The sequence below is a fragment of the Leptinotarsa decemlineata genome, unplaced genomic scaffold (genome assembly GCF_025532065.1).
Source record: "Leptinotarsa decemlineata unplaced genomic scaffold, Ldec_3_MD MMD2_P_RNA_scaffold_11, whole genome shotgun sequence".
Taxonomy (NCBI): domain Eukaryota; kingdom Metazoa; phylum Arthropoda; class Insecta; order Coleoptera; family Chrysomelidae; genus Leptinotarsa; species Leptinotarsa decemlineata.
Genome location: NW_027412525.1, coordinates 1367534 through 1394966, shown reverse-complemented (window position 1 = coordinate 1394966; position 27433 = coordinate 1367534). Strand labels below are relative to the sequence as shown.

The 27433-nt window shown below is 32.2% G+C and overlaps 2 protein-coding genes across 2 annotated transcripts in view; one reads left to right on the top strand and one right to left on the bottom strand.

The window, feature by feature from the left end:
* The first annotated feature begins 1744 nt into the window (after positions 1–1744).
* On the top strand, positions 1745–6687 carry LOC111508691 (kelch domain-containing protein 4). Its single transcript, XM_074169292.1, has 5 exons — positions 1745–1984; positions 2040–2210; positions 3459–4011; positions 5814–6110; positions 6204–6687. Exons 1-5 carry the CDS (start codon positions 1871–1873, stop codon positions 6629–6631), a joined length of 1563 nt encoding a protein of 520 aa, XP_074025393.1. The 5' UTR covers positions 1745–1870; the 3' UTR covers positions 6632–6687.
* A 3425-nt stretch (positions 6688–10112) lies between these two features.
* The window catches only part of LOC111508699 (uncharacterized), a 30215-nt gene continuing 12894 nt past the window's right edge, over positions 10113–27433 (bottom strand). Inside the window, exons 9-11 of the mRNA XM_074169277.1 lie at positions 21108–23437; positions 17171–17271; positions 10113–10909 (exon numbers count right to left, since the gene is read on the bottom strand). Coding sequence (XP_074025378.1) covers positions 10226–10909; positions 17171–17271; positions 21108–23437 — 3115 coding nt within the window. The 3' untranslated portion in view covers positions 10113–10225. The remainder of the gene's footprint in view (positions 10910–17170; positions 17272–21107; positions 23438–27433) is intronic.

Sequence of the window (27433 nt, the reverse complement as noted above, 5' to 3'; positions counted from 1 at the left end):
CCTACTAGATTTTTATTTATGTATAGCTTTATAATGAAGCGCGTGTTTTACTGGGTTAACATTAAATTATTTCATATGAACTTATTCATAACAATGATAAAATTAATTTTGAAAGTAATGAACTTTGCTTCATGAAATCAGATGAAGAAATTTGTGATTTATTCTCAGATTTGATGAACAAGCGGTACGGTTTGTGAGGTCCGATATAAAGAATTTTCGATTAGAAATCATGAATATTTATAATTACGATTGAGGTTTGATATTATTATGTGATTTCATTCAAAATTGGTATCTAGGGGTCTTTGCGGACCGACATTATGTTTTTTTTTTTCAATAATTCATGCTAATGAATTCTACAATTACGAAAAATCATCAATGTAAATGAAAAAAACTGTATTCAAAAATGAAAAATATGTTTTTCATATGTGTGCCATATTCATTTTGTGATCAACATATTAAAAAGCTTTCTGCTCAATGTTCAGTTTGTATACTAAATAGTTATTCTTGTGCAACCGGTGTTAAATCTGTTATTGCTCACTCAACAACTAACTTATGTCACACAATTACGTCAAACAAAGAATATGATTTCCGTTTTGGTTTTTATATCTTTGCACGAGGCTCTAGCGTTGCATACAGACAATATTCAATAAGAAATTTGGTTGTCATTTTTTTAATAATTTTTTGGTTGGGATATGTCAAATAATGAAATAATGTAAACCTAGTTTCAAAAACTTTATTTATAAGAATAAGATAAAAACATTATCATTGAAAACATCAAAATATCCTCTTTCATAATGTCGGTCCACAAAGACCCCTAGATACCTTACCGCTTGTTTTTCAAATCTGAGAATAAATCACAAATTTCTTCGTCTGATTTTATAAAGCAAAGTTCATTACTTTTGAAATTAACATTTATCATTGTTATGAATTACTTCATATGAAATAATTTAATTGTAACCCAGTAAACCACGCACTTTATTATAAAGCCATACATAAATGAAAATCTAGTAGGTGGTAAAAAAACTGGCCCTATTTCCAAAATCATTAATAATAAATCAGATTTCCTGTAGGAACTATTTGAACAGAATACATTTTCACCTGAAATGATTTATTTTATAAATATATACTATCTCTCCGATTATCAACTAAACCAACCGCTGTTTTATGGTCCAACTTACTTCCCGTAAATAAACAAAGTTATGCTGCCTTCAATATAAGGATGCAAAAGGCCTCTCTATTGTTTTTTGTTACTCTGAGATTTTGATCGTTATAGTTTATAGATTGCTGAACACTTTTCATCAAATACGTTGTAAGGATGTACAAAATAAAGCTGGAAAATTATTACTTGCACAGATCCAATTATAATTGACGTTAGAGAAAATTGAAAAGTTTGTTTTTATTATTGAATTTGACATCTGACACAAATTGAATTATTCTATTTAAGGTTATGTCGATGTTCCATTCTGGCGAATCTTATGGCGTAACCACAGCGAATCGTTTTTGAATACACACTCGATTACGATTGAATGCCAGAAAACACCTTATGCAATGAGTTCTGTCGTTTCGAGTTCTAAATGTTACGCCTACAGTGTAATGCGAACACGATATGATTTTGCATAGTGGTTGGTAATACTGTTGTACACCCACCACCCACGCCACTATTAAACATGATTCAAAAGGCCTGGAACGAAAGCAGGAACCAGTAAGTGTGAGAGAGAAAGATAGTTTTGACAGTTTTGTTTATTAAGGTTAGGTGTTCCAATATTCTGTCAATTCTGTGGTTAGATTGAAAATAAGTTTTTTTGTATGTAAACAATTTCATTTTACTCGTTATTTTCATTATTTCTTGTTGGTAAATTGATATTCGAAGATGGGTAAAAATAAAAAAGACAAGAAGAAAGGAAAAGGTGCTGAAAAGACTCAGGCGAAAACAGAGAAAAAAGATTTTCATAAAATGAAAAAAGAATTGAAAGTTATGGGAGAGGTGATTTGGTTTTCATGATTTAATCCCGTTCATTAATCATATTTACTTATTTCAGGATGATATTGAATGCATTGTAGCACAAATTGAAAAGGAAGAGAAGAAAAGGTTGCAAGTTACAGAAACTTTGGTTGAACCTCCATCTCGAAGATTAAATTTCACACTTGTTGCTCACCCAAACAAAGACCAGCTCATATTGTATGGGGGAGAATATTTTAATGGGGGGCAGGTATGTTAGTTGATATGATAAAGAATAATTTTAATATCGGGTTATTTTTTGACAAAATTTTTAGTATAATTGTTTTCTTTTGTCTATTGATCACAAATCTGAAGTCAGAACTTCACACTTCAGTTTTCTTTTGGAGATACGGCCACTGTTATAATATGAATAGTGAAAACGACTTTTTTTAACAGTCACATATTGCAGTTTTCCAGCAAACAATATACTATTATAAACATTGTTTATGTAACTAAATGACACTTTTAAGGGCTATTAGCAGCCTTACAAAATTGATTCGTACTATAGTCAACACCACGGCAAACTCCATCAAAATCAAAACACCTGTTAGTTGTGCTGTAGATTGGAATGATGAATCAACACTCTTGATATGTGTTTACTTTGTGAGATACATACATTTTAGTACAGTGATGAATATGAGGATATTAAAATTTGTCAACAAGATAAATCATTTTGAAAAACCCCTCTTCTCCACAAAAATTGGTTTATTTTTTTCAAATTTCTTATAATGTAATGCAGATGGATGAACTCAAAATGTGCCAGGTTAACTGATGAGTCAATACAGGTCCACAGCTTGGGATTATGAAAAAAAGGTATTGTTTCAAAAGTTCTTATTACCAGAATTAGTTGATTTTTTGACTTTTGAGTAATAGTATCTCCAAAAGTATCCTAGAGCTCCAAGTTTTGATATCGAGTTGATGATTTGCGAACAGAAATAAATATGAAACATTTATAATTCCATATTAGAAATTCATCACAAGTAAGATTCTAACCAAAAATTCAAACCATAGATGTCATCGATATAGGTTGAATAAATCTAGGGAAAATTCGATGGACCTTGATCTTCACACAACAAACTTCCAGATTACTTCATAGATCTTTCCCAGAATTTTTTCAAGAGTAGAATGAAACATTTTTTCCAAACTCACCGTTTTTACTCTACTTCCAAGTTTCACAGTTTCAATTTTTCCCCGCAACTCTGAATTTGTTGAATGAAACAAACTGATTTTACTTCTATGAGTATCAGTTCTTGTGGATATGTGTAGGTGTCTCTTGTTCGTAAGAAATTTCAACTTGTCAATTTATAAACACGTATGAATGTATTGACTTGTGTGAATGCTGCATTACATAAAGCACCAATAAATTACTTACTTACTTTAAAACTAGTGTACTCCTTTAAAACATACATTTACTTTATTATGCTTTAATATATCGTGTCCATTGACTTTTCATTTTCAGACTCATTTGTACAGTGATTTGTTTTTCTACAACATCCCTAACAATACTTGGATTGCTGTGAAAGCTCCTGCGGGTCCTCCTCCAAGATGTGGGCATCAAATGGTTGTAACATCAGCCAACAAGGGTCAGCTATGGGTGTTTGGAGGAGAATTCGCCTCTCCCACACAATCTCAATTTTACCACTACAGAGATCTGTGGTTGTTTCACATTGCTGCCAAACGATGGGAAAAAATTACAGTTCCCAATGGGCCGAGTGCAAGAAGTGGGCATAGAATGGTATTCATCAAAAAACAGTTATTTGTTTTTGGTGGTTACAACGATAATCTTAGGAGCTATAAATACTATAATGATATATATTCCTTCAATACTGAAACCTACAAATGGACAAAACTGGAACCAAGTGGAACAGCACCGTCTCCAAGGTCTGGCTGTTGTATGGTAGCCATGAATGATGGGCGAATACTTGTTTATGGGGGATACTTAAAAAAAAATATCAAAAAAGATGTAGATAAAGGGATTGTGCTCACGGACGCTTTCATCTTAATTCCAGAAAGTAAGGAATGGTTACTATAAACAACTGCAATTCTTCATAATTTCAGAGCTATACATTGTTTTTGTTCCTCAAAATTGTTCTTAACTATATTATCATCATAACCAGAGTTACCTTTGAAAGTAGACAACTCTACAAGCACAAGGATTTGTGTGGTTTTGTTGAGTGTCACAATACTGAGTTAGAGGTGAATGCGGAAGTTTGAAAGTTTCTTTGCTATTTCTACATTAGTGTGAAAGTATTAGTTTAGAGTAAAAGGTAACACTGAAACCTCTAGTATAGAATAAATCCAAAACAAGCACTTCAGAAATGCTTGATTGAACTTATAACTTTAGAATTAAAACAATAGTTCCCTTTTTGATACTAGTTCTTGGAGTTATATTCAATTTTCTCATGGTCAAATCATATCATGTATCTGAGAAAGAGAATATCGCTAGTTGTCAGAATTTGATAAAGAATAAGAAATCATCACAAAAATATTGAGAATTATATATTTCATTCTTTTATATTAAAACTGAGAATATTTTTTTTCAATGTGGAAATCAGCAGACATTCATATTTCAAGACCCTTAAAACCGCTACAAAATGGACAAAGAAGTGTATTTCCAAATTACCAGTGTATTTCCGGTACCAGCTATTCAAATGGAAGATTTATGTATTATATATGATGGAATTGGCCGATACTTTTTACAAAAACGCGTTTTTGTAAAATCGTTCAGTGAAAAGCTCACAATAAAGTGTTTTTTGAATATGATTAATGTATTCACTCACTTCAAACAATACCAAATATTCTGTATCAATATTTATTTCAGATTTCAGTATTCCTAAGTAAAACACAATTGAATGATTTGGTTTAGGGAGAATCAAGTCAAACTTCGGTAAAAAAATCACACGAATATTACTAGAGTTAAATTCCAATACCAAACCGTTATTTTTAATACCTCGACACGTGTTTCAATCACAAAATGGACAAAGAAGTGTATTTCCAAATTACCAGTGTATTTCCGGTACCAGCTATTCAAATGGAAGATTTATGTATTATATATGATGGAATTGGCCGATACTTTTTACAAAAACGCGTTTTTGTAAAATCGTTCAGTGAAAAGCTCACAATAAAGTGTTTTTTGAATATGATTAATGTATTCACTCACTTCAAACAATACCAAATATTCTGTATCAATATTTATTTCAGATTTCAGTATTCCTAAGTAAAACACAATTGAATGATTTGGTTTAGGGAGAATCAAGTCAAACTTCGGTAAAAAAATCACACGAATATTACTAGAGTTAAATTCCAATACCAAACCGTTATTTTTAATACCTCGACACGTGTTTCAATCACCAAGTGACCATCTTCAAGTTTAATGTTCCTCTTGAAGATGATCACTTGGTGATTGAAACACGTGTCGAGGTATTGAAAATAACGTGTTGAGGTGTTGGGAATAAACTCCATTAATATTCATTACTTCACTATAGGTTGCAAACAGTGCATCTCAAGTAAAAAATTATTACTCCTTCATAATGAAGTTTTTATTCATAATAACTGGTCAGAAGAAATTAAAAAAAATAATGTTGATCTTATTTAAAAAAAATGTATCATGAATCAGTAAGGAAAACAAGTATTTTTCAATTTTTTATGCTGTTTGTTGTATTCAAATATTTTTTTAGGTTTGTTTATCCATATGTATTATATGTGTAATTATTCAGTGTCATGGTTGTGTTCCGTATGATAATTTTATTTCAATGTCTTTTTTTACTGCTAAAACTATTTTTATCCATCTAATTTTTCTCTTTTTTTTTTTCAGAAAATGATGTTACTGGTCTAAAGTACAAATGGGTTCAAACAAAAATAGGAGGTATACATATCTCGCCTAGATGTAGCATGCCCATTGTATCTGCCTCAAATAACTTATCAGCTTATTGTTATGGTGGAGTTTTTGATACTGAAGATGATGAAGAAAATATTGCTGGACATTTCTTTAATGATCTCTATCAACTGGATTTGGAAAGGCTCACTTGGAAGAATGTTAGTCTCAGTGGCAAAAAAGAAAAAGATAAAACACGACGAAGGAAAAATAAAGATGGAGATGAAATGAATGATGGTGAGTGTGAAATTTTGATGGTAGTGACATTTTTGTGTGTGTTTATACCTTTTTTAAAAAATTATACTTATTACCTAGACACTTATTTCCTAGACAACGAAGTTGATGACCAAGATATGGAAATAGAACATATTGAGGAAAAAATAGAATCTACTACAATATCAGATGATGGCATATTCAAAGTTACTTTGGGTGCAGCACCTGCAACATCAGGAAGTACAGAAATTTTCAGTAATGGTCATATTTCCAAATTATTCCAACCCTCTCCTAGAGCTAGCTGTGGGCTAGCAATAAAGCATGGAGTTTTATACTTGTATGGGGGCATGTATGAAGACGGTGATAAACAAATAACATTCAGTGATTTCTATTCTTTGGATTTAAAAAAAAATGAAGAATGGAAGACAATCATCGAGGATGACACATCTTCATTGGAATGGCTAGGTTCTGACTCCGAGAGTGATGAGGGAAGTGAAGAGGAGTCTGAAGAGTCTGACTCCTCAGAGGAAATGGACACTGAATAATAATGTTCTTGCTGAAAAAATGTTATACCATTTGTAAATATAATTTATGAAAGTTATAGTTCTTTCATTTGTGCTATTAATTAGAAAACCAACTATTTATATATGAAATTGAAACCTCAGGGATAATTTTCATTTGAAGAATTTGTTAAATTACCAAAAAGCTAAAAAAACTATTATATCTCTTTCCGTTAATCAGTAATGTGCCACAATATGTTGGACAAGCAACCAAAACATTTTAAAGAGAACGCTATTTTCATAGTCCAGAAAAGTTCAGTGTCGCTTCACATGCTTTGGATTATGCCATGATATAGAGAAATATTGCTTAATATTATTGAAGCTGTACAACTTATTTTATTTTTACTAATTTTTGAATGAGAAACCCACTGTCTCTTTTCATAACTAATCTAATCATGAGAGTTGAACTGCAAGCAAGAGAAGAGTTGCATAACTTTCCACTAACTTTGGTTTTTAAAACACAGACTCTTGTTTCGACTCAACAGAGTCCTGAATGTATGGAACTGAAATCATCAAGATTAGATGTTTCCGTAATTAGAAGTAACCAGGGTGTAGATTTTGATGTCTATAGGAATTATTTTATTGCTTTGAGAAGATACATCGGAGCAGATATTTCATTGCTCCGAGAAGAATAACTTTAACTTACAGATATATTCCTAATAGCTGCCATCATCCACTACAAGAAAAATTGGTGGAACATTTTTATGAATCTTTGACCTTTTCAAAAAGACACAGAGTGAAAGTTAATTTAGTTGAATCTAGCGGCCAAAAACAAAGCGTATGTGATCCAACACCAAAGAGCGCTATTTCAACTGCTTTAGGTCTCATCAATGATACTAAATTGACCATGAGTACATTATAGGACTCATATGTCTTTAAAGTAAAAACCTGAGTTCTTTTTTTCATTTGAAACAAAATATAGCTTGTCAAAACTAGAAAGAGACTTGACAAGCTGTACACTTAAAATGTTTTTCTGTTAACCAGTTGTCGCACCCCTACGAATGACAACCCTCAGAAGTTGAAACTTGTGCGAGCTCAGGACTAACGAGGTCTTACCTTTTAACGTGTGATTCCTAACATGGGTTGGAGGATAGCAAGTGTAAATCGATCATTCAGCCTGCGGCTTTGAACATCGACCAACACGGCGGTCAATTTGAGTGAGTGAACAAAGCACCCACGTCGAACCAACCGACCAGAGACTATCTAATTAAAAAAAAAAAACACCTTGAGAGTAGCTTTCGAAAATTCTTGTTCAAATCAAGTGTAGGATAACCATAAAAATGAAAGGTCGGGTCTGTTTAAGTATTACGTAAGCACTATAGGGGGGCCTCTGCTCTGGGTGATGACATGGGGCGGGGAGTCTAGATGGTGATCACGTCAGCAGTAGTTATTTACTTTTTTACACATATGGCAACCCGCGCATTGTCTATGTTTGAAAAATGCATATCACAATGTTTATGTAAGCATGGAAGGGGGGGTAAGGGGCCGTCCATCAATCACGTTAGGCTTGAAAGGATGGAGGGGGTTTAGCAAAAATAACGAAGTATCACGCACGTGAAGCGCGATTTTTAAACCAAAAAGCGGTGTGTAATGTGACTGACTTGCCGTTGCCAGGCAACAAACGAAGTCTCCACGCGCCACGCATCAAGAACGACCGCCCGATTCTGTTTGCCAGGAGCCAGTTTATATTGTTATTTCAGCGCCGATTACATGCATACACCGTTACCTACAATGTCTAAACTAGGTGATCTGAAAAAATACCTATTTGAAGAGTATAAGAAAGGAAAAATTTCAAGATTCTTTGTAGCTACTAAAAAATACTCGGGGTAAATAATTGTAATAATTATGCTTACGTTATACTTGAACGGCCCCTAATCTGTGATTACTGTGACAAAGGGTACATGGCGTCAGAATAAACGAGAGGATCAAATGCATTTCAAAGAACAAGATGCACATCCAATTTCAGAGACCAGAAAAGTCTAGTGTTGTTCAATATGCCTTGGAGAATGCCTGTAGAATAAATGAATATTGTTGACATTCGACTTTTGAATACTTTCACAAGTCTGGAAATAGCAGTGTGGCATGAGAAATAGAAACAGTGACAAAGGTCCTATTTCACAGTCCACTCTGTTAAAATTAGCGGGAACTTTCCAGAAACTTCCCGCTAATTTGTACACAAGAAATTATTCATATATGACTGGAATGAGCCTTTTTCCTGAGAATAGTACGAGAGACAGCGCTAGTAGTAGGGACAAACATAAACTATTCACATGTAAAACAGTGTTATTTACGTAATATAATTTATTATTTAAAAATATAAATCTGATGAAAAACATTATTTTCTGCTAGTATAATGCCAACAAAGCATTGTTGTTTTGCGAATTGTACATCGGATAATCGATATCCGGAAGAAAACTGTTTTTAATATCATTTATAAAACCTCATATTAATGAGGTTAGATGTAAGAAATGGATACATGCTTTGAGGAGAGTGAATTTAACAATGCAAAAAATAAATAAATATTCATATGTATGCTCTAAACATGAAATGAATAGTAAACTTTTCATAGTTATTACCATTGATTAGAATGAGATATAACCTCAATCGTTTATTAAACTATATTCATTTATTATACTTAATTAAATTTATTTCATTACCATCTATATTTGATTCATATTTCACTCGGAAATAAATCTGAAATCAATAATTATTTTAAATTTCTCTTATTACAGTTTGAATCTACAGCTACTCTTTTACCAGAGTGTGTATACTAACCTGTCTATTGATTAACTTTTTTTTCAATTACTTTTAAATTACGACATGCAAGCCAACTTTTTAATATTACAACATTGTTATCCTTTACAGTTGCAAATTTTAGTTTTGCTCCAGGAACATCTTCTTGTGTTAATAACATTCTTTTTTAATTGTACTTTACCATATGTTTATATGAGGATTAGGCAGTGTTTCTCCCTAACGAACTACTAGCGCTGCTAGTGAGTGATTTTTCGTACTTCAGGAAAAAGGTTCATTAAATGTTCACTATGTTAGATACAAATAGGCGAAGTTAGAGTTAGGAATGAGTATAGTTCATTTCTTGATAATGCCAACTTGGTTGGTGAAACGCATGTCAAGAGTGTGTTGCAGTTCTGGTGTGTGGGTGCAGGGTTTGTTCTGGATTTTATTCTTTACCAATTTATTCTTTCTTTTTTATCACTTTAAAAGGTATGTACTTTTTTGAAGACCTGGGAACAGGTTTTATTATGAAGGAACTAGGAAAGTCCAGGTTGTAGGACATGAAATGTTGCAATTTTGTCACTGGAGAAGATGAGGTGTCTTGAAAAAAATATTAGTATCACGGGCAATATATACGGAAAACTTTTCAAAAATATAGTCTGATTTTTGATTAGTGAACTTACTAGCTTTTGATAGGTATACAGTTAAAGTCATAAAATTGAAAAACACTGAATAAAAAATCTGAAAAAATGAGTTTATTTACAATAAAAAACACTATGGCAGTCGAAAATAATACTAACAATAATACAGGTAATAATAAAATAGTAAGTAAAAAACAAAGAAATATCAAGTCCGTTTTAGAAAAATATTATTTAAAACTTCACCAGTCTCTTTGAGTAAACTGTTCATAATCTCATTTGTAACTTGGTTGATGACCAGAAGCTCATCTTTATCGTAGTTGATCCATTTTGGCTCTTCTGCTTGAGATTCCATCACTAATATTTCATCCACGTGATCTCGTTTTTTTCTGCTCCATTTGATGATGGCGTTTTCTCGTTTGGCGGATTTTTCATAAACGAATAGTTCTTTCAGTTTTTTGATCATGTATGCCTCCAAACCGATCACATCCAATGGTTGAAGTACAGCTAACCGATTTTTCTTATTCGAACGTAACCAAGAAGGACCCTTTTCTTCCTCGAACTGGCTGTAGTGCTCCTTTGCGATTTCTTTGCACAAATCAAACACAAACTTGTAACACTCCTTGATGATATCCTTAGAAATCAAACTCAAAGTATTTTCGGAAATGCAAATGTTTTCTAGATTTTTCGACAAGTAGGCTTTGTGCAATATTTTGGCGGAGTATTTGCAGATTTCCTCAATTTCGCTGGGAGTTGGAATGATAGTAACAGGATTTCCGGTGGACAAAGATGAGGGTGGTGTGTAAGGAGGGGGTGGTTTATTAGGAATTTCCCTGACAAATATGTGAGGAATTTGTTGCTCCTTCTTCTGTTGTTCCGTTATTGCTTTTATCTGAAATGAAAGTAATTGATAGTTAAGGTGAGGCAAAATTCGTATTAGGAATGCTCAATTGTTAGAAAATGAAGATTTTGTTTACAAAGTACTCAAAATGACAATATACAGAGATTATCATGATTTTACTTTTAGGGGTGACTTCTTGTCATATGTTAGGAAACAAATTATACAAATTTATGCTCTGAGTTGCTTCATCTTTGAAGAGCCATAATGTCAACGTTTTGATGAAAATAACAATAAATAACAAGATAATAACAAAATACAAGAGAGAGAAAAATAAAAACACTTTGTATTTTATTGCAAATGGCTTTCGGTTCAGATCGCGAATTTGCATTCGCATCTGCTCTTCCACCAATGTAGAAAATGTATAAAAATAAATAAATGAGGGCTTGAAGAGAAGAAAAGAAGAAAGAAAAAAAGAAAAGAGAAGGTAATATAAAGATATAGATATATGAATAGCTAAAACCTTTTTCTGAATGCTGAACAGATGCTGTTTAAACCTACTTTTAAAAACAGTTTCTGACATGTTAAAACAATTGTTTTCCCATTTATGGAGATAATTTTTTGTGAAGGAGATATTATAGGAAATAGATCGTTTGAATATTTCCTATAATGATTACCTATTTCATTCCAAGCTTATATAATGCATTTTTTCATGAATCGTCGAGGTTTTATTCAATTTGAAAATATTCATGTCCAAAACATTTCTCTGTCTACTTCAAGTTACATCAACAGTTACATCGATGACAAATTTATTTGGTAGGATCAAATAAACAATGTGTGTAAAAACTGAATCAATCATATTTTGTTATAAATAATCTCAAATCCTCACTTAACAGAGAAGTTCATTAACACATGTTTATTATTCTTTAGGTCACTCAGTGATGAGTTATAATATTGTTGTATGGAGACAAGCCTCTGACAATATTAGAGTACTTATTAATCAGAAAAGATTAATACACCTCATTTTCAATTCAGATTATACAGAATCATGCAGGACTACATTTTAAGAAATCAAAATCCTCACCATTGTTGCAATATACATTCTAACTAACATCCATAACATAAACACCGTACAGAAAGTCCCAGATGTACATAATTATTTACTCTGAAAAAGTACAAACTGTCATAGGAGTGCCTCAGGGCTCCATAATCGGTCCCATTCTTTTCTTCATATTTATCAACCACATTAGACCTCAAATAGACATTAGCTCAGTTTTTCTGTTCGTTGACAACATCTCAGTTGTTGTGTCAGAAAGGGATATTTATACTCTAAATGAAACATCTAATGCAACAGTGTCTTGAGTTGTTTAGTGGTATGAAAAGAACTATCTTTTAATTAATAATAATAAAACCAATTATATAAATTTCAGAAATGGCATGGAAGCCCCACTACATATCAATATAAACAATTCCGAAATGGATGACATTTTCCTTCAAATTTTTAGGGATTATGATAGATAAAGAATTGCGTAATATTTTGGTATCGTGCACCAACATCTAAGCATATATTCATCTATCACAAAAAAATCATAATAACTATACTTAACTGAAAAATGATACCTCTTGCAGACAATTATTTTTCAATTTATGAATTATGGCTGTTCATTGTGCATAAATATATAATATTGCAATATTCGCTAGAAAATACCTGCAAATAATCAATACATTTGCAATATAGTAAGAAGAGAAACATCTACGCATTTCAATACATAGAACAAGTCTATTTAAGAAAGATCCGTACTATAACTGTATAAAAATATATAATGCACTGCCTCCACATTTCAAAGAAATCAATACCATGAGTATTTTCGAACGAACTTTGAAGGAATATCTGATTGAAAATCCCTTATATTCACTTGACGAATAATACAATGTCTGTAAAGTGTAACGTATGAGTTATATATACATACTTTTTTTTTTTTGTTTTTTGTAACAGCTACAAATTAACGTACTCTAAGTGATGATATATATATATATATATATATATATATATATATATATATATATATATATATATTTATATATATTTTATTTTATTTTTTGATTGATGCAACTAATTTTCCTTTTTATGAGTATTTCAATATTAAATTCTACAAAAAGGATTTGAAGCTTTATGTCTTCTATTAATATTGAAATATATATATATATATATATATATATATATATATATATATATATATATATATATATATACATTTTAATGGTAATTTTGATTTTATTATAAGTATTTACTTATATATTTATATGTGTGTTTGTAAATTGTAATTTTGAATTTGACGTTGCTGATGTTTCATAGGAAACCCATGGCAATAAATATATTATTATTATCATATATCATGCAGAAAAGCTTCTATACAATTTTTACATCGTAAACAGATGGTTATCAGAATTGTCATTATCTAAAAATTAATACAATAATGTTGTCATAAACAACACACACAATGCACATATTAAGAGAGTTATATAGTGAATAAAATAAAAAGTGAAGGAGAGCAAACATGTCAGGTGTGATCAGGTGTGAGCAGAGAAGTAGGAATTACATGTATACTGTTGAATTAGACATGTGTCACAGTTACATATCTTTATACAGGCTGATTCACGGTGGATGGCACATTAGACGTTTCTGGTGAACCAGACAACGGATCACTTTGAAAATTTAATGGAGGGCATATTCGAACATTCTCTAGCCAACTAAAATATTTTCGACAATGCGGTGTTGCCGCTTCTATTAGAAAGCAGTAGCAACTTTGATTTTTCAAATGGAACACTCTGTATATAATATTATTTTTAAAATCTCCAACAATTGCCCGACAACTTTTCTTGATATTTCCCTATACCTATCTGTTACCGTTTTCGAAATAAAAACTAATTTCAATTTTTTTCTTCGAAAATCATGACTTCTAAAAATGCCGATATCTTTTAGTTAAGAAGTACTATGATATCGAAATTTGGTTTGGAGTTAGGTGATACTTGGACACTTCCCACACGTCAGCCTAATCTCCGTTACTTCAATACAGGGTGGTAAAAAATACAGTTTTTTCGTTTGCTTGAAAAAGTTGCTGAAATTTAATTATTTTAAATGGAACACCCTGTATATTATTGAAAATTCGGAAAGCTGCTGAAATTTGCTTTCTTTCTATGTATATCATACCTATACCTAACTAGTCAAGTTTCGGACGTATGAACATTTATTTGTGAAAATGTCCCTTCAGAATGGTATTTCCATTCGGTATTTGGTAAGCAGGCCATGATTACTATTTGACAGTAGCGTTGTGACATTCTCCTAATAATATCGACATTTTCGTCACTTTAGAAGTTGCAAATACCTTCAAAACGATGGAACAAAACTATTCAAAGTTCTTATGAATTTGTTTATTATTTTTGGACAGTGTGACAAAATTATCAGCAGAACATGTAGAAAGTTCAATGAAATGTATCCGAATCTACCGCCAATGAACCTCAAGAAATTTATACGAATTCAGAACAATTTCAATGCATTTGGATCAACTTTAAAAGCACCAAGAAACTTGCCTCGACCCGTAACTTTCGAAGACAACCAGATTAATGTCTTAGCATATTTTCACGCATTTCCCGAGTCATCGATAAGAAGTGCTGAAGAAGATTTGGGTATAAAATATTCATTGGTTCAAAGAATCTTGCGAAGACATAAAATGCATGATTATAAATTCACCAAAATTCAAGCAATGAAGCCTCAAGATCCTCAACAGAGAGTAGAATTTTGTGAAATGTTGTTGACACGTATTCAAGAAGATCCACTTTTTTTAAATAAAATTATTTGGACTGATGAATCGAAATTTTCGAGAGAAGGGATTTTCAATAGAAAAAATCGTCATTATTGGTCCAGTGAAAATCCTCACGTCACAAAAGAAGCCGGATTTCAAGAAAAATTTAGTTTTAATGTCTTCTGCATGTTGATGGACAACAAATTGAGGTACGTGATATACGAGGAGTCATTAACATCCAGAAGCTACCTGAATATTTTGGAGAATACTGTAGACAGTTTCGTGGATAATCTGCCACTCGAAGATTATCGAAACTGTTGGTACCAACTAGACGGAGCTCCTGCACATTGCACAAGAGAAGTGAGCGCAGAACTGGATAGACTATTTGACGATCGGTGGATGAGGCGCTTGGGACCATGGAATTGGCCAGCGAGATCACCCGATCTTAATCCATTAGATTTTTATTTGTGGGGAATGTTTAAAGAAAAAGCTAACAAAATACCCGTGCGTTCGAGAGATGAATTGTTAGAAAGGATTGCCCAAACATTTGAAGATTTGGATCCCAATGAAATCAGCTCTGCCACCACGAAAGCAGTCAACACCCGCATTTTAAAGTGCTTGGAAGTGAACGGCCAGCGATTCGAACATATTTTGAAATATTCCACATGATTGTTTTACTTTTTTATAATTATTCATATCAATATTTCCAATTTCAAGTTTCTTGGTGCTTTTTTAAAGTTTATCCAAACATATTGAAATTGTTCTGAATTCGTATAAATTTCTTGAGGTTCATTGGCGGTAGATTCGGATACATTTCATTGAACTTTCTACATGTTCTGCTGATAATTTTGTCACACTGTCCAAAAATAATAAACAAATTCATAAGAACTTCGTTTGAATAGTTTCGTTCCATCGTTTTGAAGGTATTTGCAACTTCTGAAGTGACGAAAATGTCGATATTATTAGGAGAATGTCACAACGCTACTGTCAAATAGTAATCATGGCCTGCTTACCAAATACCGAATGGAAATACCATTCTGAAGGGACATTTTCACAAATAAATGTTCATAAGTCCGAAACTTGACTAGTTAGGTATAGGTATGATATACATAGAAAGAAAGCAAATTTCAGCAGCTTTACGAATTTTCAATAATATACAGGGTGTTCCATTTAAAATAATCAAATTTCAGCAACTTTTTCAAGCAAACGAAAAAACTGTATTTTTTTACCACCCTGTATTGAAGTAACGGAGATTAGGCTGACGTGTGGGAAGTGTCCAAGTATCACCTAACTCCAAACCAAATATTTTAGTTGGCTAGAGAATGTCCGAATATGCCCTCCATTGAATTTTCAAAGTGATCCGTTGTCTGGTTCACCAGAAACGTCTAATGTGCCATCCACCGTGAATCAGCCTGTATAACTAAACATGAAAATATAAATTAAATGTTATAAGTCAGTTAGAAATTACTCAACACTGTAGTACATATTTGTAAAAAGAAGTTCTTTAATTTCTTGTTCGAACCTAATGGATTTTTTGCATTCTTCATTCGAATTTGGTAACTTTTTGAAAAGTTTACATCCATAGTAATAAATACCTTTCTGGTATTTACTTGTTAAATGCTTTGGTGGAACTAATAACAGTTTGTTATGAGTTTCGTAGATGTGATTAATTTTCTATGATTGAAAAAACTTCCTCTTTTGAAAACAAAACAGCAAACTTCATAGATGTAGACTGATATCATTGTTAAAACTTGGAAGTTTGTAAATGATACTCGACATGAATCAGTTGTTTGTTTGAAGGTGGTTGACAATGTTTCGTGGTGTATTTCATCAGTTCGGACTTCCATTGTCTAATATAATATAAATTGATTTGAAATCCCTGAAAATAGTAAAAGATTAACCGAAAATAACAATTTTATTAAAAAAAAACTGAAATTACCAGGAAATAACATACAAGCTACAACCAGAAAATAACAGGGATTTCAAATCAATTTATATTATATTAGACAATGGAAGTCCGAACTGATGAAATGAATCAGTTGATTTTAAATTTGCCAAAATACGAAGAGCTCTTTTTTGTAAGACAAAAACTCTAGAAGCGAAAGGTGAAGTCCCCCAATGCATAATGCCATATTTTAAGTTGGAATGAAAGCATCCAAAGTATAGTTGCCTGAGTATATCTTTACTACATTGATGGGAGGATACACTCAATGCATAACATACTCTCGCCAATTTCACGCATAGTGTGTCTATATGGTCATTCCATTTCAGATTACTCCCAATAAAAAGACCGAGCAGTTTAGTGTGTCGTGTGCAATCAATTACGGTATTATTCAAATTGATATGATTTAGAAGTTTACTGTTGGAATGACTAGTTTCAAACATTATTATATTTGTTTTATCAACATTTAGACATATATAAAAATTGAAAAATATCACCCTTTTGTAGATTTTGACATTTCAGGATGAAAAATTAAATTTTTCAGTGAAATGATTAATTTTTTTAACTTACCTCCTGCTCTATGGCTAACTGTTTTTTCAAAAGTTCCTCAGCTTCATTACCGAATAAGCTTGTTGACGGTAGGAAGTTAGGTTCTCTTCTTGTAGGTGATACTGCAAAAAAAAATCATAATTTAAAGAAAAATTGTAAAATTTGTAATTTTTGTCCTTTGAGAAAAACATTTCAAATCAAATCAGAATACTACTTCAACAAATGAAAAATGGGATATTGACTCAACTGGTCTCGATGAATAATGAATTTCAACCTTCGAAAATTTGTTTTGGAAAACAATTTTTCAGAAATTGAAATTCATTAATTATTTTCTTTTAATTGTATTTTGCATTTGCTACAATTTTAATTGAATTTTTGCCAGATGGCAAAAATTTTTGCACTAACATTGATGGACATATCTGACTATACTGTCCGCCGAGGATCTGATAATTTACATTTAGAGGTTTGGTAATTAAAGCAAAATAATTTTTGATAGAAAGATAGAAAGTTTGTGAAAAAACATCAAAGGCATTTGAATAGTCAAAAATTCAAACAGGTATAAGTTTTCTATCGTTTTGAAAGTTTTTAATTGGAGACTGAAGCACTTTTGTGAAATTTCACTTTTGATGAAATCAAACTGAAAACTGATTTCATATTAAGAATTTAAATGCCAATCGACTTTCCTTGAGGGTTACTCTTCAAAGAGCACATAGAAAACTAAAACCGATTGAAAATCAGAGTTTAAATAATTTGAAATTTCACTAATATAACGTAATGGTGTATACTACCAATATGGAAAAGTGAAAAATGCAAAAAGTTTGATACATTTGATGCGAAAGTTGGTATTTTCACCAGATCCTGGTCATATCATATGCACCTCTCTGAAATATGTTCATTATTCTGACTACTACTCCATCTTGATACAAAAAAATGTGGGAATCTTCCAAAGAAAGGAAGGAAGCAATCAATTTCAAAAGAACCTGATATACTTTTCACAACAGAGCATTGGTTAAAACCAGATGAACTCTTCAATTTGTCTGATTACTCCATATCATCAATATACTGTAGATCCCAATTCCAACATGGTACAATTATATCAACAAAAAATTCACTACAGAACTAATTATAGTTGAAAACGTTGCTAAATTTGAAAATTTAATACTCAGTTAAGAAAGCATTTGAGGTTTCCATTGTATACTCTGAAAATTTGAATATTTATTTAACATGCCTTTACCGGGCCCCCAGTTCAGATATCAACATATTTTTTAACAACTTAGGATACTTATTTGACAATTTGCCATTATAATCGAAAATGGTATAACTGGTGACTTTAACATTGATTTATACGACCCTCAGAATACTGAAACTGAATATTTAGCAAATCTTGAATTCTTTCAATATGTTGTTAAATCAACTACACACTTTTCACTATCATTGATTATATTTGTACAAATATTTCTGAAGATTCTGCAATGTAATTAATTCAAGACTCTCTGATACTCTATATAGTATTCTTGTAGGAAATTAATACTTGTTTGAAACCAAAAAATTTAAAAATCGAAAGAATGTATCACAAGGAAAACTTCAATAGATTCTTTGTATCCTGCACTACAGTCAAATAGGACAATATTCAGAATGAAAATACCCAATTCATACAGTTTTAGATACTTCTTGAATATATTCAATAATTCATTTCCGGTAAGGAAAATAAAGCACAAAAACAAAAAGGTGGTAGCTCGCAACATGCATAAAAATATATTTTTTTTTAAACAGAGAGATTTATAAGCGAATTATCAAGTATGCCGAGGAAAAATATTACAAGAACAAAATAAATAAGTCAGACAACAAGACTAAAGAAATTTGGCAAATGATTGACAAATCATTTGCTAAGTACATAAAGTACCAATCCCTCGTAATATATGCAGAAAATCTCAGTTATAACTTTAGACCTGGTCAGGATCTTATCAAATATATTAAATTTAAAAGAATCAACGAAACTTTTATTTTATATGACACTGTGAAATAACACAAGTTGTTTCTGGTTTGAAAAATAAAAAATCTTCTGGAATTGATGAAATCTCTATATGAATCATTGAGAACCTACCAGATGAAGCATGGTGATATTAGTTCACCTTATAAATCACTCATTCAAAAGCGAAAAATTTCCAGAGCCATTCAAAACATGAATTATATTTCCACTACATAAAGGAGGAGACTCCGAAGAACCTTCAAAGTATCGAACAATAGTTCTACAACAGTTCTCATTCCAACTATAGCAAAAATAGGAGAAAAATTAGTAAAACTGAGGGTAATACATTTTCACAGAAACATAAAATCATAAACCGCTCACAATTTGGAATTCAAAATGAATAAAAAAAAAAAAACGCTACCAATGCCGTATTTAATCTTTTACGTGACATAGTTTTCTGTGATCTAACTAAAGCATTTGATTGTGTTGATCATGGAATACTCCTGTAAAAACTTAAATATTTTTTATTTACAGGACTCTCTCATCTCTCTCTCTCTCTCTCTTCTCTCTCTCTCTCTCTCTCTCTCTCTCTATTGAATCGTAGTCAAATAGTGAAAGCTGATGAAAATTCAAGTTTAATGTGGGGTTCCACAAGGCACGGTTCTGGGCCTAGTTCTTTTCTTAATTTATGTGAATGATCTAACAAATGTTGATACATTAGGTAGTTTTACATTATATGTTGATGGCCCAACTATAATGTGGAACAATACCAACATTGAAGACTCAAAAAAGTGTGTTGAGGAAGATATGGGAAAAGTATTCAACTGGTGTGAATCAAATCGTCTTTCGTTTATTATAAAAAAAAAACAATTTACTCACAATCAAGTGCTCTTTATGAAATTTGACAATTAATTAGGAAGTAATAAAAAATACAATCTGTGCAAAATCTTTATGAATCCATGTTGACAATAAACCCAAATTCGAGGAACATTCAACAAGATTAAAAAAAATTCTGATTGCTAAGCAGTTGAAATGATATTGATAGAATTAGTGTGTTCTATAGATGAAATGGTGTATCACTCTGTATTTGAAATTCACTTGAGGTATGTTCATTTTGGGGTAGTTGCAGCAACTATCGTTTCAAAAACATATTCAAAGTTCAAAAAAGAGATATAACAAGCCATGTAAATCACTACTTAAATTCTATCAAATATTAACTGTTAAATTCTATCAAATATTAACTGCAGAATCATTATAATCTTAGAAACAGTATTGATCATAAAGAAACATTTAGACATGTTCGGCTTCCATTAAATATACTACAATACTCCCCAAAATAGTGATATTCAAATTCAAATTGAACTTACTCTTCCTTCTACAACTTTGAAAACTCATTTATTTAAAATGACTGTAAGATATATAATCATTCACCAGTTGAAATAAAAAATATAGAATCCTTATCAAATTTAAAAAATCAGTGGAGAACCTTATGGTGAAAAAATTTTATTATAATATTGAAGAGTACTCTGAAGATTCCTTCTGGTACATTAACTACTTTAATCTGTTAATTTTGTTATCAAGATTTTTATACAGCTTTAGACTCATTTGCAATTATTTGTGGACGTATTGTTTTTTAATTCATTTGACATTATATACTATATTGTATCATTTAAATCTTCGTAATCATGATTTATTGTATGCACAATAAAGTATATTATCATCATCATCATCATTTGCATCCAAAACAAGAACTACTTCTAAACACTTAAACCACAACACTTTTCTCAAAGCATTATTCATCAACCAACTTGCATCTTCAAGAGATGAAGTAGATTTATCTTCGGTCTACTTTATTTCCCGAAGATGCCAACTTGGTTCGTTAAACACATTTCGAGAAGAGTATTGCAGGTCTGGCGTTTGGAATCAATATCTAATTTTGAAAAGGTAATATTTATTCAATGAAAAAAATTGAAATAAAGAAAAACTCACCAGGTTCAGGTGAACTTGCAGGAGAAATCAAATCATACGTAGTGACATACAAATCCTGCATCCTGGGACTTTTGTCTCCTTTAGAAGATTGATTCGCCTCTGCCATAATCTCAGACACTCGTTTCCTGACATCTTTGGATTTGAATTCAGATGATTCACAACCTGAAACACTGCTTTTCAACTCTTCAGTCGAAATAGACTCCTCATTTAGGTCCGCTTTTTCTCTGGGAGATCCACCATCAGTAGGTGATGATAATGAATCTAGCTCCTTTTCTTCATAAGAATTGATGTCTTCTTTGGCCGTAATAGGTTCCGACTCTTTATCATCCATGTACTTCTCAAAGTTGTCTGCTTCATTACTTCTAGCAGACTCAATGATCCCGTAACTCAAATCCAGGCTTGGCTTACCAGATGAGCCTTCACTGTTTGTTGGAGAAGACTGGAGTTCTTCAATCACCAAGTTTTCTGTGACGCTTGTTTTCGTTTCAGAAGGAATATGTTCATTCGAGGATGATGACACAAGTTCTACAACTGGTGATTTTCTGGTTTCGTCAGTGGAAATATTTTCATCACTTTCAATTTCCACAACTTCATTAGGAGTCACTTTCTTTTCATCAACAACATTAGAAGGCAACACACTTCCATTATCTTCATCGCTGATTTCAAGTGGTTCAACAGAATGAGGTGACGTTTGACTACATTTCAAATCTACTGGCAAGTCATCCCCCTCCAAGTTAACCCTAGAAACTCCAGCTAAATCTATGTTGATTTCTTCTTGGACACATGAGTTTTCAATAATTTTATCAGCTGACTTATCAGTCAAATCCTCTAGAGCTGATACATCTCGCAGTATATTATTGGAGTTTGTAAGTGACAGTTTTCCAGTTTCTTCATCTGACTGGATTCTTTCATCTGATTGACTGATTTTCATTAATAAGTCTAAAGATTCACTAAGATCTTTGTTTTCAGCTGGTGGCGAAGACAGTTTCTCTGAAAAACTTTTGAGATCAGAATCTCTAGAAATCTGTAACGAATCATTCACTCTATCTAGTTCATTTACTAGATCACTATCCTTTTCAATATCAGATTTCTTCTCCAAAGAGAGATCTGTTATAACTTGACTCAATCTTGAAAGTATATCCTCAGTTGCACTTAAATTATTTGTAATGTTTCCATCATTTGTCAGATCAACATAGTTATTTGTTTCAGCTTCTCCTAATATGAGTAGAATTTCCTTTGAATCATTCAAATTGTCCTTTGCTTCACTTATAAATAGGGAAGATTGTGTGAGGGTTTCTGAATTTTCAGTAACAGGTTTATTAACTGTCAGCATGTGTAAATTCTGACCATTTTCCTTCTCATCAGTAAGATCATTATCTTCTGATTTTATTGTATCAGCTTCTGGAGATCCTTTCAGCAATGAAACTGAATTTTCTTTATAGGAATTTTGTTTACCCGTTTCAATATATTCACTTATATTAGATTCCTCAGCAACAGCAGCAATACAATGATTGATTTTCTGAGAAATCACTTCTGATTCCGTTGTATTTATCTCTTCCAATAGCATTTTCTCAGATGAAGATTTCAACTCACTTTCCCTCGATGCTCTGTTTGTTTCAATTACTGATATTTCAGCTTCAGACTCGCTTTTTTCAAACCTGGAATCCTTGCTGATATCTTCTGTAATATTTGTTTCTTCATCAGAGTGTTTGGAATGATTACTACCACGAGCCGAAATATCTTGTTCAAGTTTGCTGAAGTTGTCAATCAACAGGTTGATGCTCTGATCAACTACATCAACATCTTCATTGTTGACAATATCTTCGATTGATTCAACATCAAAATCAGAAACATAATCAGTTGAAGAGACGACCTTTGGCGGACTATGTATGGGGGAATCTGCTGCCGCTCTACCACTGATGGGGTGGGAATCTTTTTGTTCTGGAATGCTTTCACTAACACTACTATTTAATTTAGCTTCACTATCACTAGTCCTCCTGAGTAGTTTTTTAGATTTATTGGAATATTCTCTGGCACTCTTACAAAACCTTTCCAGAGCCATCTGAGACATAGGGTAGATTTTATCTTCGATGAATTTTTTCTTTTCACAGCCTGTTAAATTATACCATAGTTGATTCAGTTGTTTTCCTTTGAACTTATATTTCTCAAGTGGTTTGGAAGTAGTAGGTTGTTGAGAAATTATAGCGCTTGCAGTAGACTCCAATTCGGCTATCCTCTTTTCTTCCTCTAGTAATTTTTTGTGCCATTGCAGCAGTTCTTCAGCCGCCTTTTTACGTTTCTTAAGAGCTTCCTCTCGCATCAACAACGTCCTAAAACATACAAATTACATAACACGAACATCTGAATTTTGAAGTTCCATTCAGGATGGATCCAACAAAAACATTGAGCTTGCAACAATTTATGAATTAACATGAAGTGACAAACATATTTGTCATTCAACTAATAACAGTCTCCAACTGAATGAAGTGCTGATTAATTTTCAAACATGTATTTCCTCTGTATAGGAAACTTCCTAACACAAAACAGACTTTTGGATCGGTTCCAACAGGATATCTAATATTAGGTAGTTTGTTTTTAATCATTTCTAATTCTCATAATAACAACCTTAACAACCATAATTAAGGAGTTATTTTTAAAACCGCCTTTGTTGACAAACTCTTCATGCTAAATATATCATGTATAAGTCTTCTTACAAAGTGGGCAAGACAAGAGAAAATGGGATGATATAATTATGTTTTCTTCAATTAATATTCATTGAGTTAATAGGCACTTCATAAATTCGAAGAAATAATGAATTAATGCTTGCCTAAGACAGAGTTGAATTAAATGATGAGATATCATATTTCTTTAAGTAATCATGACTTCCGAATACGAAAATTATACATCAAAATAACTGAACATATGGGTATCTTTTCTGCAGCAATTCAATATACGTTATATTATAATTAACAGCACACAAAAAATAGATTGAAACTGTTATTTGAATGGACTTTGGTGGTCCTTGATAATGTTATTTAATCCTACATTCTGAAAGTTGAGACCCTCGTCTCCCTTTGTCATGCAAAAGTCTCACGTGGACGTCTGAGGGTTGCTTCTAGAGGAACTGCTGATGACTAAAAAAAACTTTGGAAATGATATGGAAGCATAATTCATCTTGTTAAATGAAATTTCAAATATATTTTAAATTGAAAATTCATAAAGAATAAAAAAATATTAAAAAAAATGACAGGATCATATGTAAATATATTATTGCTAATATATAAGAATCTCAAAATTTCAACATCAACAGCATTTTTAATTTCAGATGGAGATATAAGTTTCAATATTTTGTTTGTAGGAGTGTGATAAAAATATACTTGATAAGTTTTTTGAAAAAAAAAAAAAAATGGTTCACTGGTGAAACTTTGGAGACTTAGAAAAATTTACCTTGAAATTTTTTACGTGATTTTTATATCGATAGAAATTATATTTCTCAATATTTGTAATCTCCTTGTTGAGTTAGTTCTATGTGAAAAAACTAAATTCAACAGTCTGAACAGATAGATGAACATACTAAGAAACAAAATTAATAATCCCATCGTTCCCATAAACAGATTCACCTCATTTAATAAAGATAGCTGAACATATTGTTCAGCACTGCTTTCCATATGATTGTTCAAATCATACCACAAAACGTGAATTGTGAAAATATCCAAGTCCAAGTGTTTTCAATAAATATATAATAGGTTTGGATTAGGAACTTTTTTTTTGAAAAGTTATATTCAGATGGCCCTCCATCCTGTTGTTCGATTACTTGAGATGGTATGCATGTGGCATCACAACAACATCAGTTTATATATTTCTTTCAGGGTAATTCTGAATAATTAATTCTCATTTTAGTTGGGAAAAAACTCATTATTGGATAGTAACGTTAGTGAATGCACATGATGTTCATTTTTTGGCTTGTACAGTAGAAAACAACTTGAAATAAAAACTCAAATGAATCTGTTTGAAAACTATTTTTTATGGAACATGAATGTTCATTTCTGCTTTTTTCGGCAAATAAAAATATTGGAAACAAGTTTTTCTAGTAAGACATGAAATAAAGATATATAAATGTAAAGTTTTCATTTTATTTCAGTTGTTTTATATAGATTTTTTTCATTATGCCTCCCTATGATGGAATTGGAAAATTCAGACTCTTATCGAAAGAAATTTTTCAGTGATCAAATTTTGAGGACGAAACATCGATAAATACATGTGTTGATATATGGTCAAATTTGTGGTGATAATTGGTTTTTGAAATACACTTCTATTCTTTTACGAAAACATGGGTATACACAAAAATCTTTTGAGTTTTATATGTCTTCCATTATAAAAAGTTCCTTTGCTTAGTTTTCAAATTATTTGAAATGAAGGAGTTGAAGCTAAAAAATGAAATCTGTCAATTTTGTTTTATTTCAAATATCTCAAAAACGGCCATTAATAGTTGTAATTTGAATCATCATTTTTATTGTATCTTCCCATTTCTGAGGCAGTAATAGTAGGATTTCTTTAAACCAGTCTGTATAATGAACTGAAGTTCAATAAACATATAAGACTGGGTGCCACTCTTGACAAAAGTCGGCACATTTTGAGTTCGAAAAAGCCAGTTATCATATCGATTTTTTTGACCTTAGGAAAAAAACAAAGATGCAGATGAAGAAAATGTTTACATGACATCTTAAGGTGCGTATTCACCAAAAAAGCGAGCACGAGCGAGCATTCGTGTATGTTTGCTCGTATTCGCTCGACATATTGATGTCTCGTCCACACCAGAGCGAATATCTTCAAGTTCGTAGTCGTAGTTGATCCATCTACTTTGTGCGAGCAGTGCGTGCGCAATAAATATGTCTGAAGGTGCGTATTCACCAAAAAAGCTAGCACGAGCTAGCATTTGTGCTCATTATTGATGCAGAATGCTTGTTCACTCTTGTTCGCTCGTGCTCGCTTTTTTGGTGAATACGCACCTTTAGGAGAAGATTTCTAACAACAGATGTTCCTGAAACCAATGTTAATATTTGTGTAAAAGGCATTTTCAGCAAACTTCAAGGAGGTGGCCATTCATGTTTGTACCTTTTTTTTTAATTCATCAAAGCAGAATCAAAGTTGGGTATCTCACCGGCTCTTTCACAGTGTCTGAATGCATGCGAATGCTTTTTAAATATGGGTTTAGGAAAATACTGAGACACAAGAGCTTTAATTATATTCAAAACAATGATTTATTCGATGCTTTTTTTTTAGAGTTTTAGGAAACTTTTAATAAAGTTACTATTTAACGCTTAGTGAAATGTATTTAAGTTATTGCAAACTGTAACATCCTATTTTGTACTGATAATTTGTGAGATATCAGTGTTAGTGTTATATTCATATTTTGCCAGACCTCCCAGTTATACTTTTTCAGTAGAAATAATCGGTTATGGTTGGAATCTCTTGGTTTGATTGGTTGGCATTCTTCTACATGAACAATAGTTTGAGTACCACAGGTTGGGCTGAAGAAAATATTTGCTTCGTTGTTTGAGTAATCGTTAACTGAACCTTTTGAACATATATGTTCATATCAAGACTTCACTTACACTCCTTCGTAGGGTATGCCAACATCATTACCCAATGACCTTTCCACTCTCTGAAATAAGTGATCATTGGGTCTAAGAATTGTGTACCCTAAGAAAATGTAGCGAAACAAGTAGGTTAGGTTTTGCCTGAAGTGAGTGGGTCTATTCGACCCTCCATCGCAACCCGCAAGGTTCATTGTGGCTCACACAATTCACACTCGACCAAATAAATCCAGCTTCTTAACGAAGCCAATTAGTTGGTATAGTGAGTGGTCTTTCAGGTCAGAGGGTAAGAGTATAGCTCTGCCGAACTCTAAAACCTGATTTGGTCCCCAGCGGGACAGGTACGAAGTATGTGCTCTGCTGTTTCATCATTTTCCAAACAGAGGCGACAAACACTGTCTTCCGACAGCCCGAGTCTTTGCATATGATGATTCAAATGACAGTGACCTGTAAGAAGGCATGTTAGACATTGTAGTTCATCCCTACTGTAGTCCATCAACTTTGGTTTCAAGTTTGGTATCAAGCTTCGAAGGGTGAATAAACGCCTTGTAGTAAGCCAATCCTGGAAGATTCTGCCAGAAGTCCATAAATCTTCTTGCCATCCAGGTGTTCAATGTTTGTTTGGCAAAGCCAATGAGAGGTTCTGGTCTGATGAAGCTGCTAGCAGCACCCTCTTTGCAAGGGAGTCAGCAGCCTCATTGTATTCCAGGCCATATGGCCAGGAATCCA

What these genes read in the sequence shown, in the direction of transcription:
- LOC111508691 (XM_074169292.1), top strand. Translation starts at nt 1,871, where the DNA reads ATGGGTAAAAATAAAAAAGACAAGAAGAAAGGAAAAGGTGCTGAAAAG. An exon ending in AATATTTTAATGGGGGGCAG is followed by an intron (nt 2,211 to 3,458) that starts GTATGTTAGTTG and finishes TTTCATTTTCAG; the next exon opens with ACTCATTTGTACAGTGATTT. An exon ending in TGGAGATGAAATGAATGATG is followed by an intron (nt 6,111 to 6,203) that starts GTGAGTGTGAAA and finishes CTTATTTCCTAG; the next exon opens with ACAACGAAGTTGATGACCAA.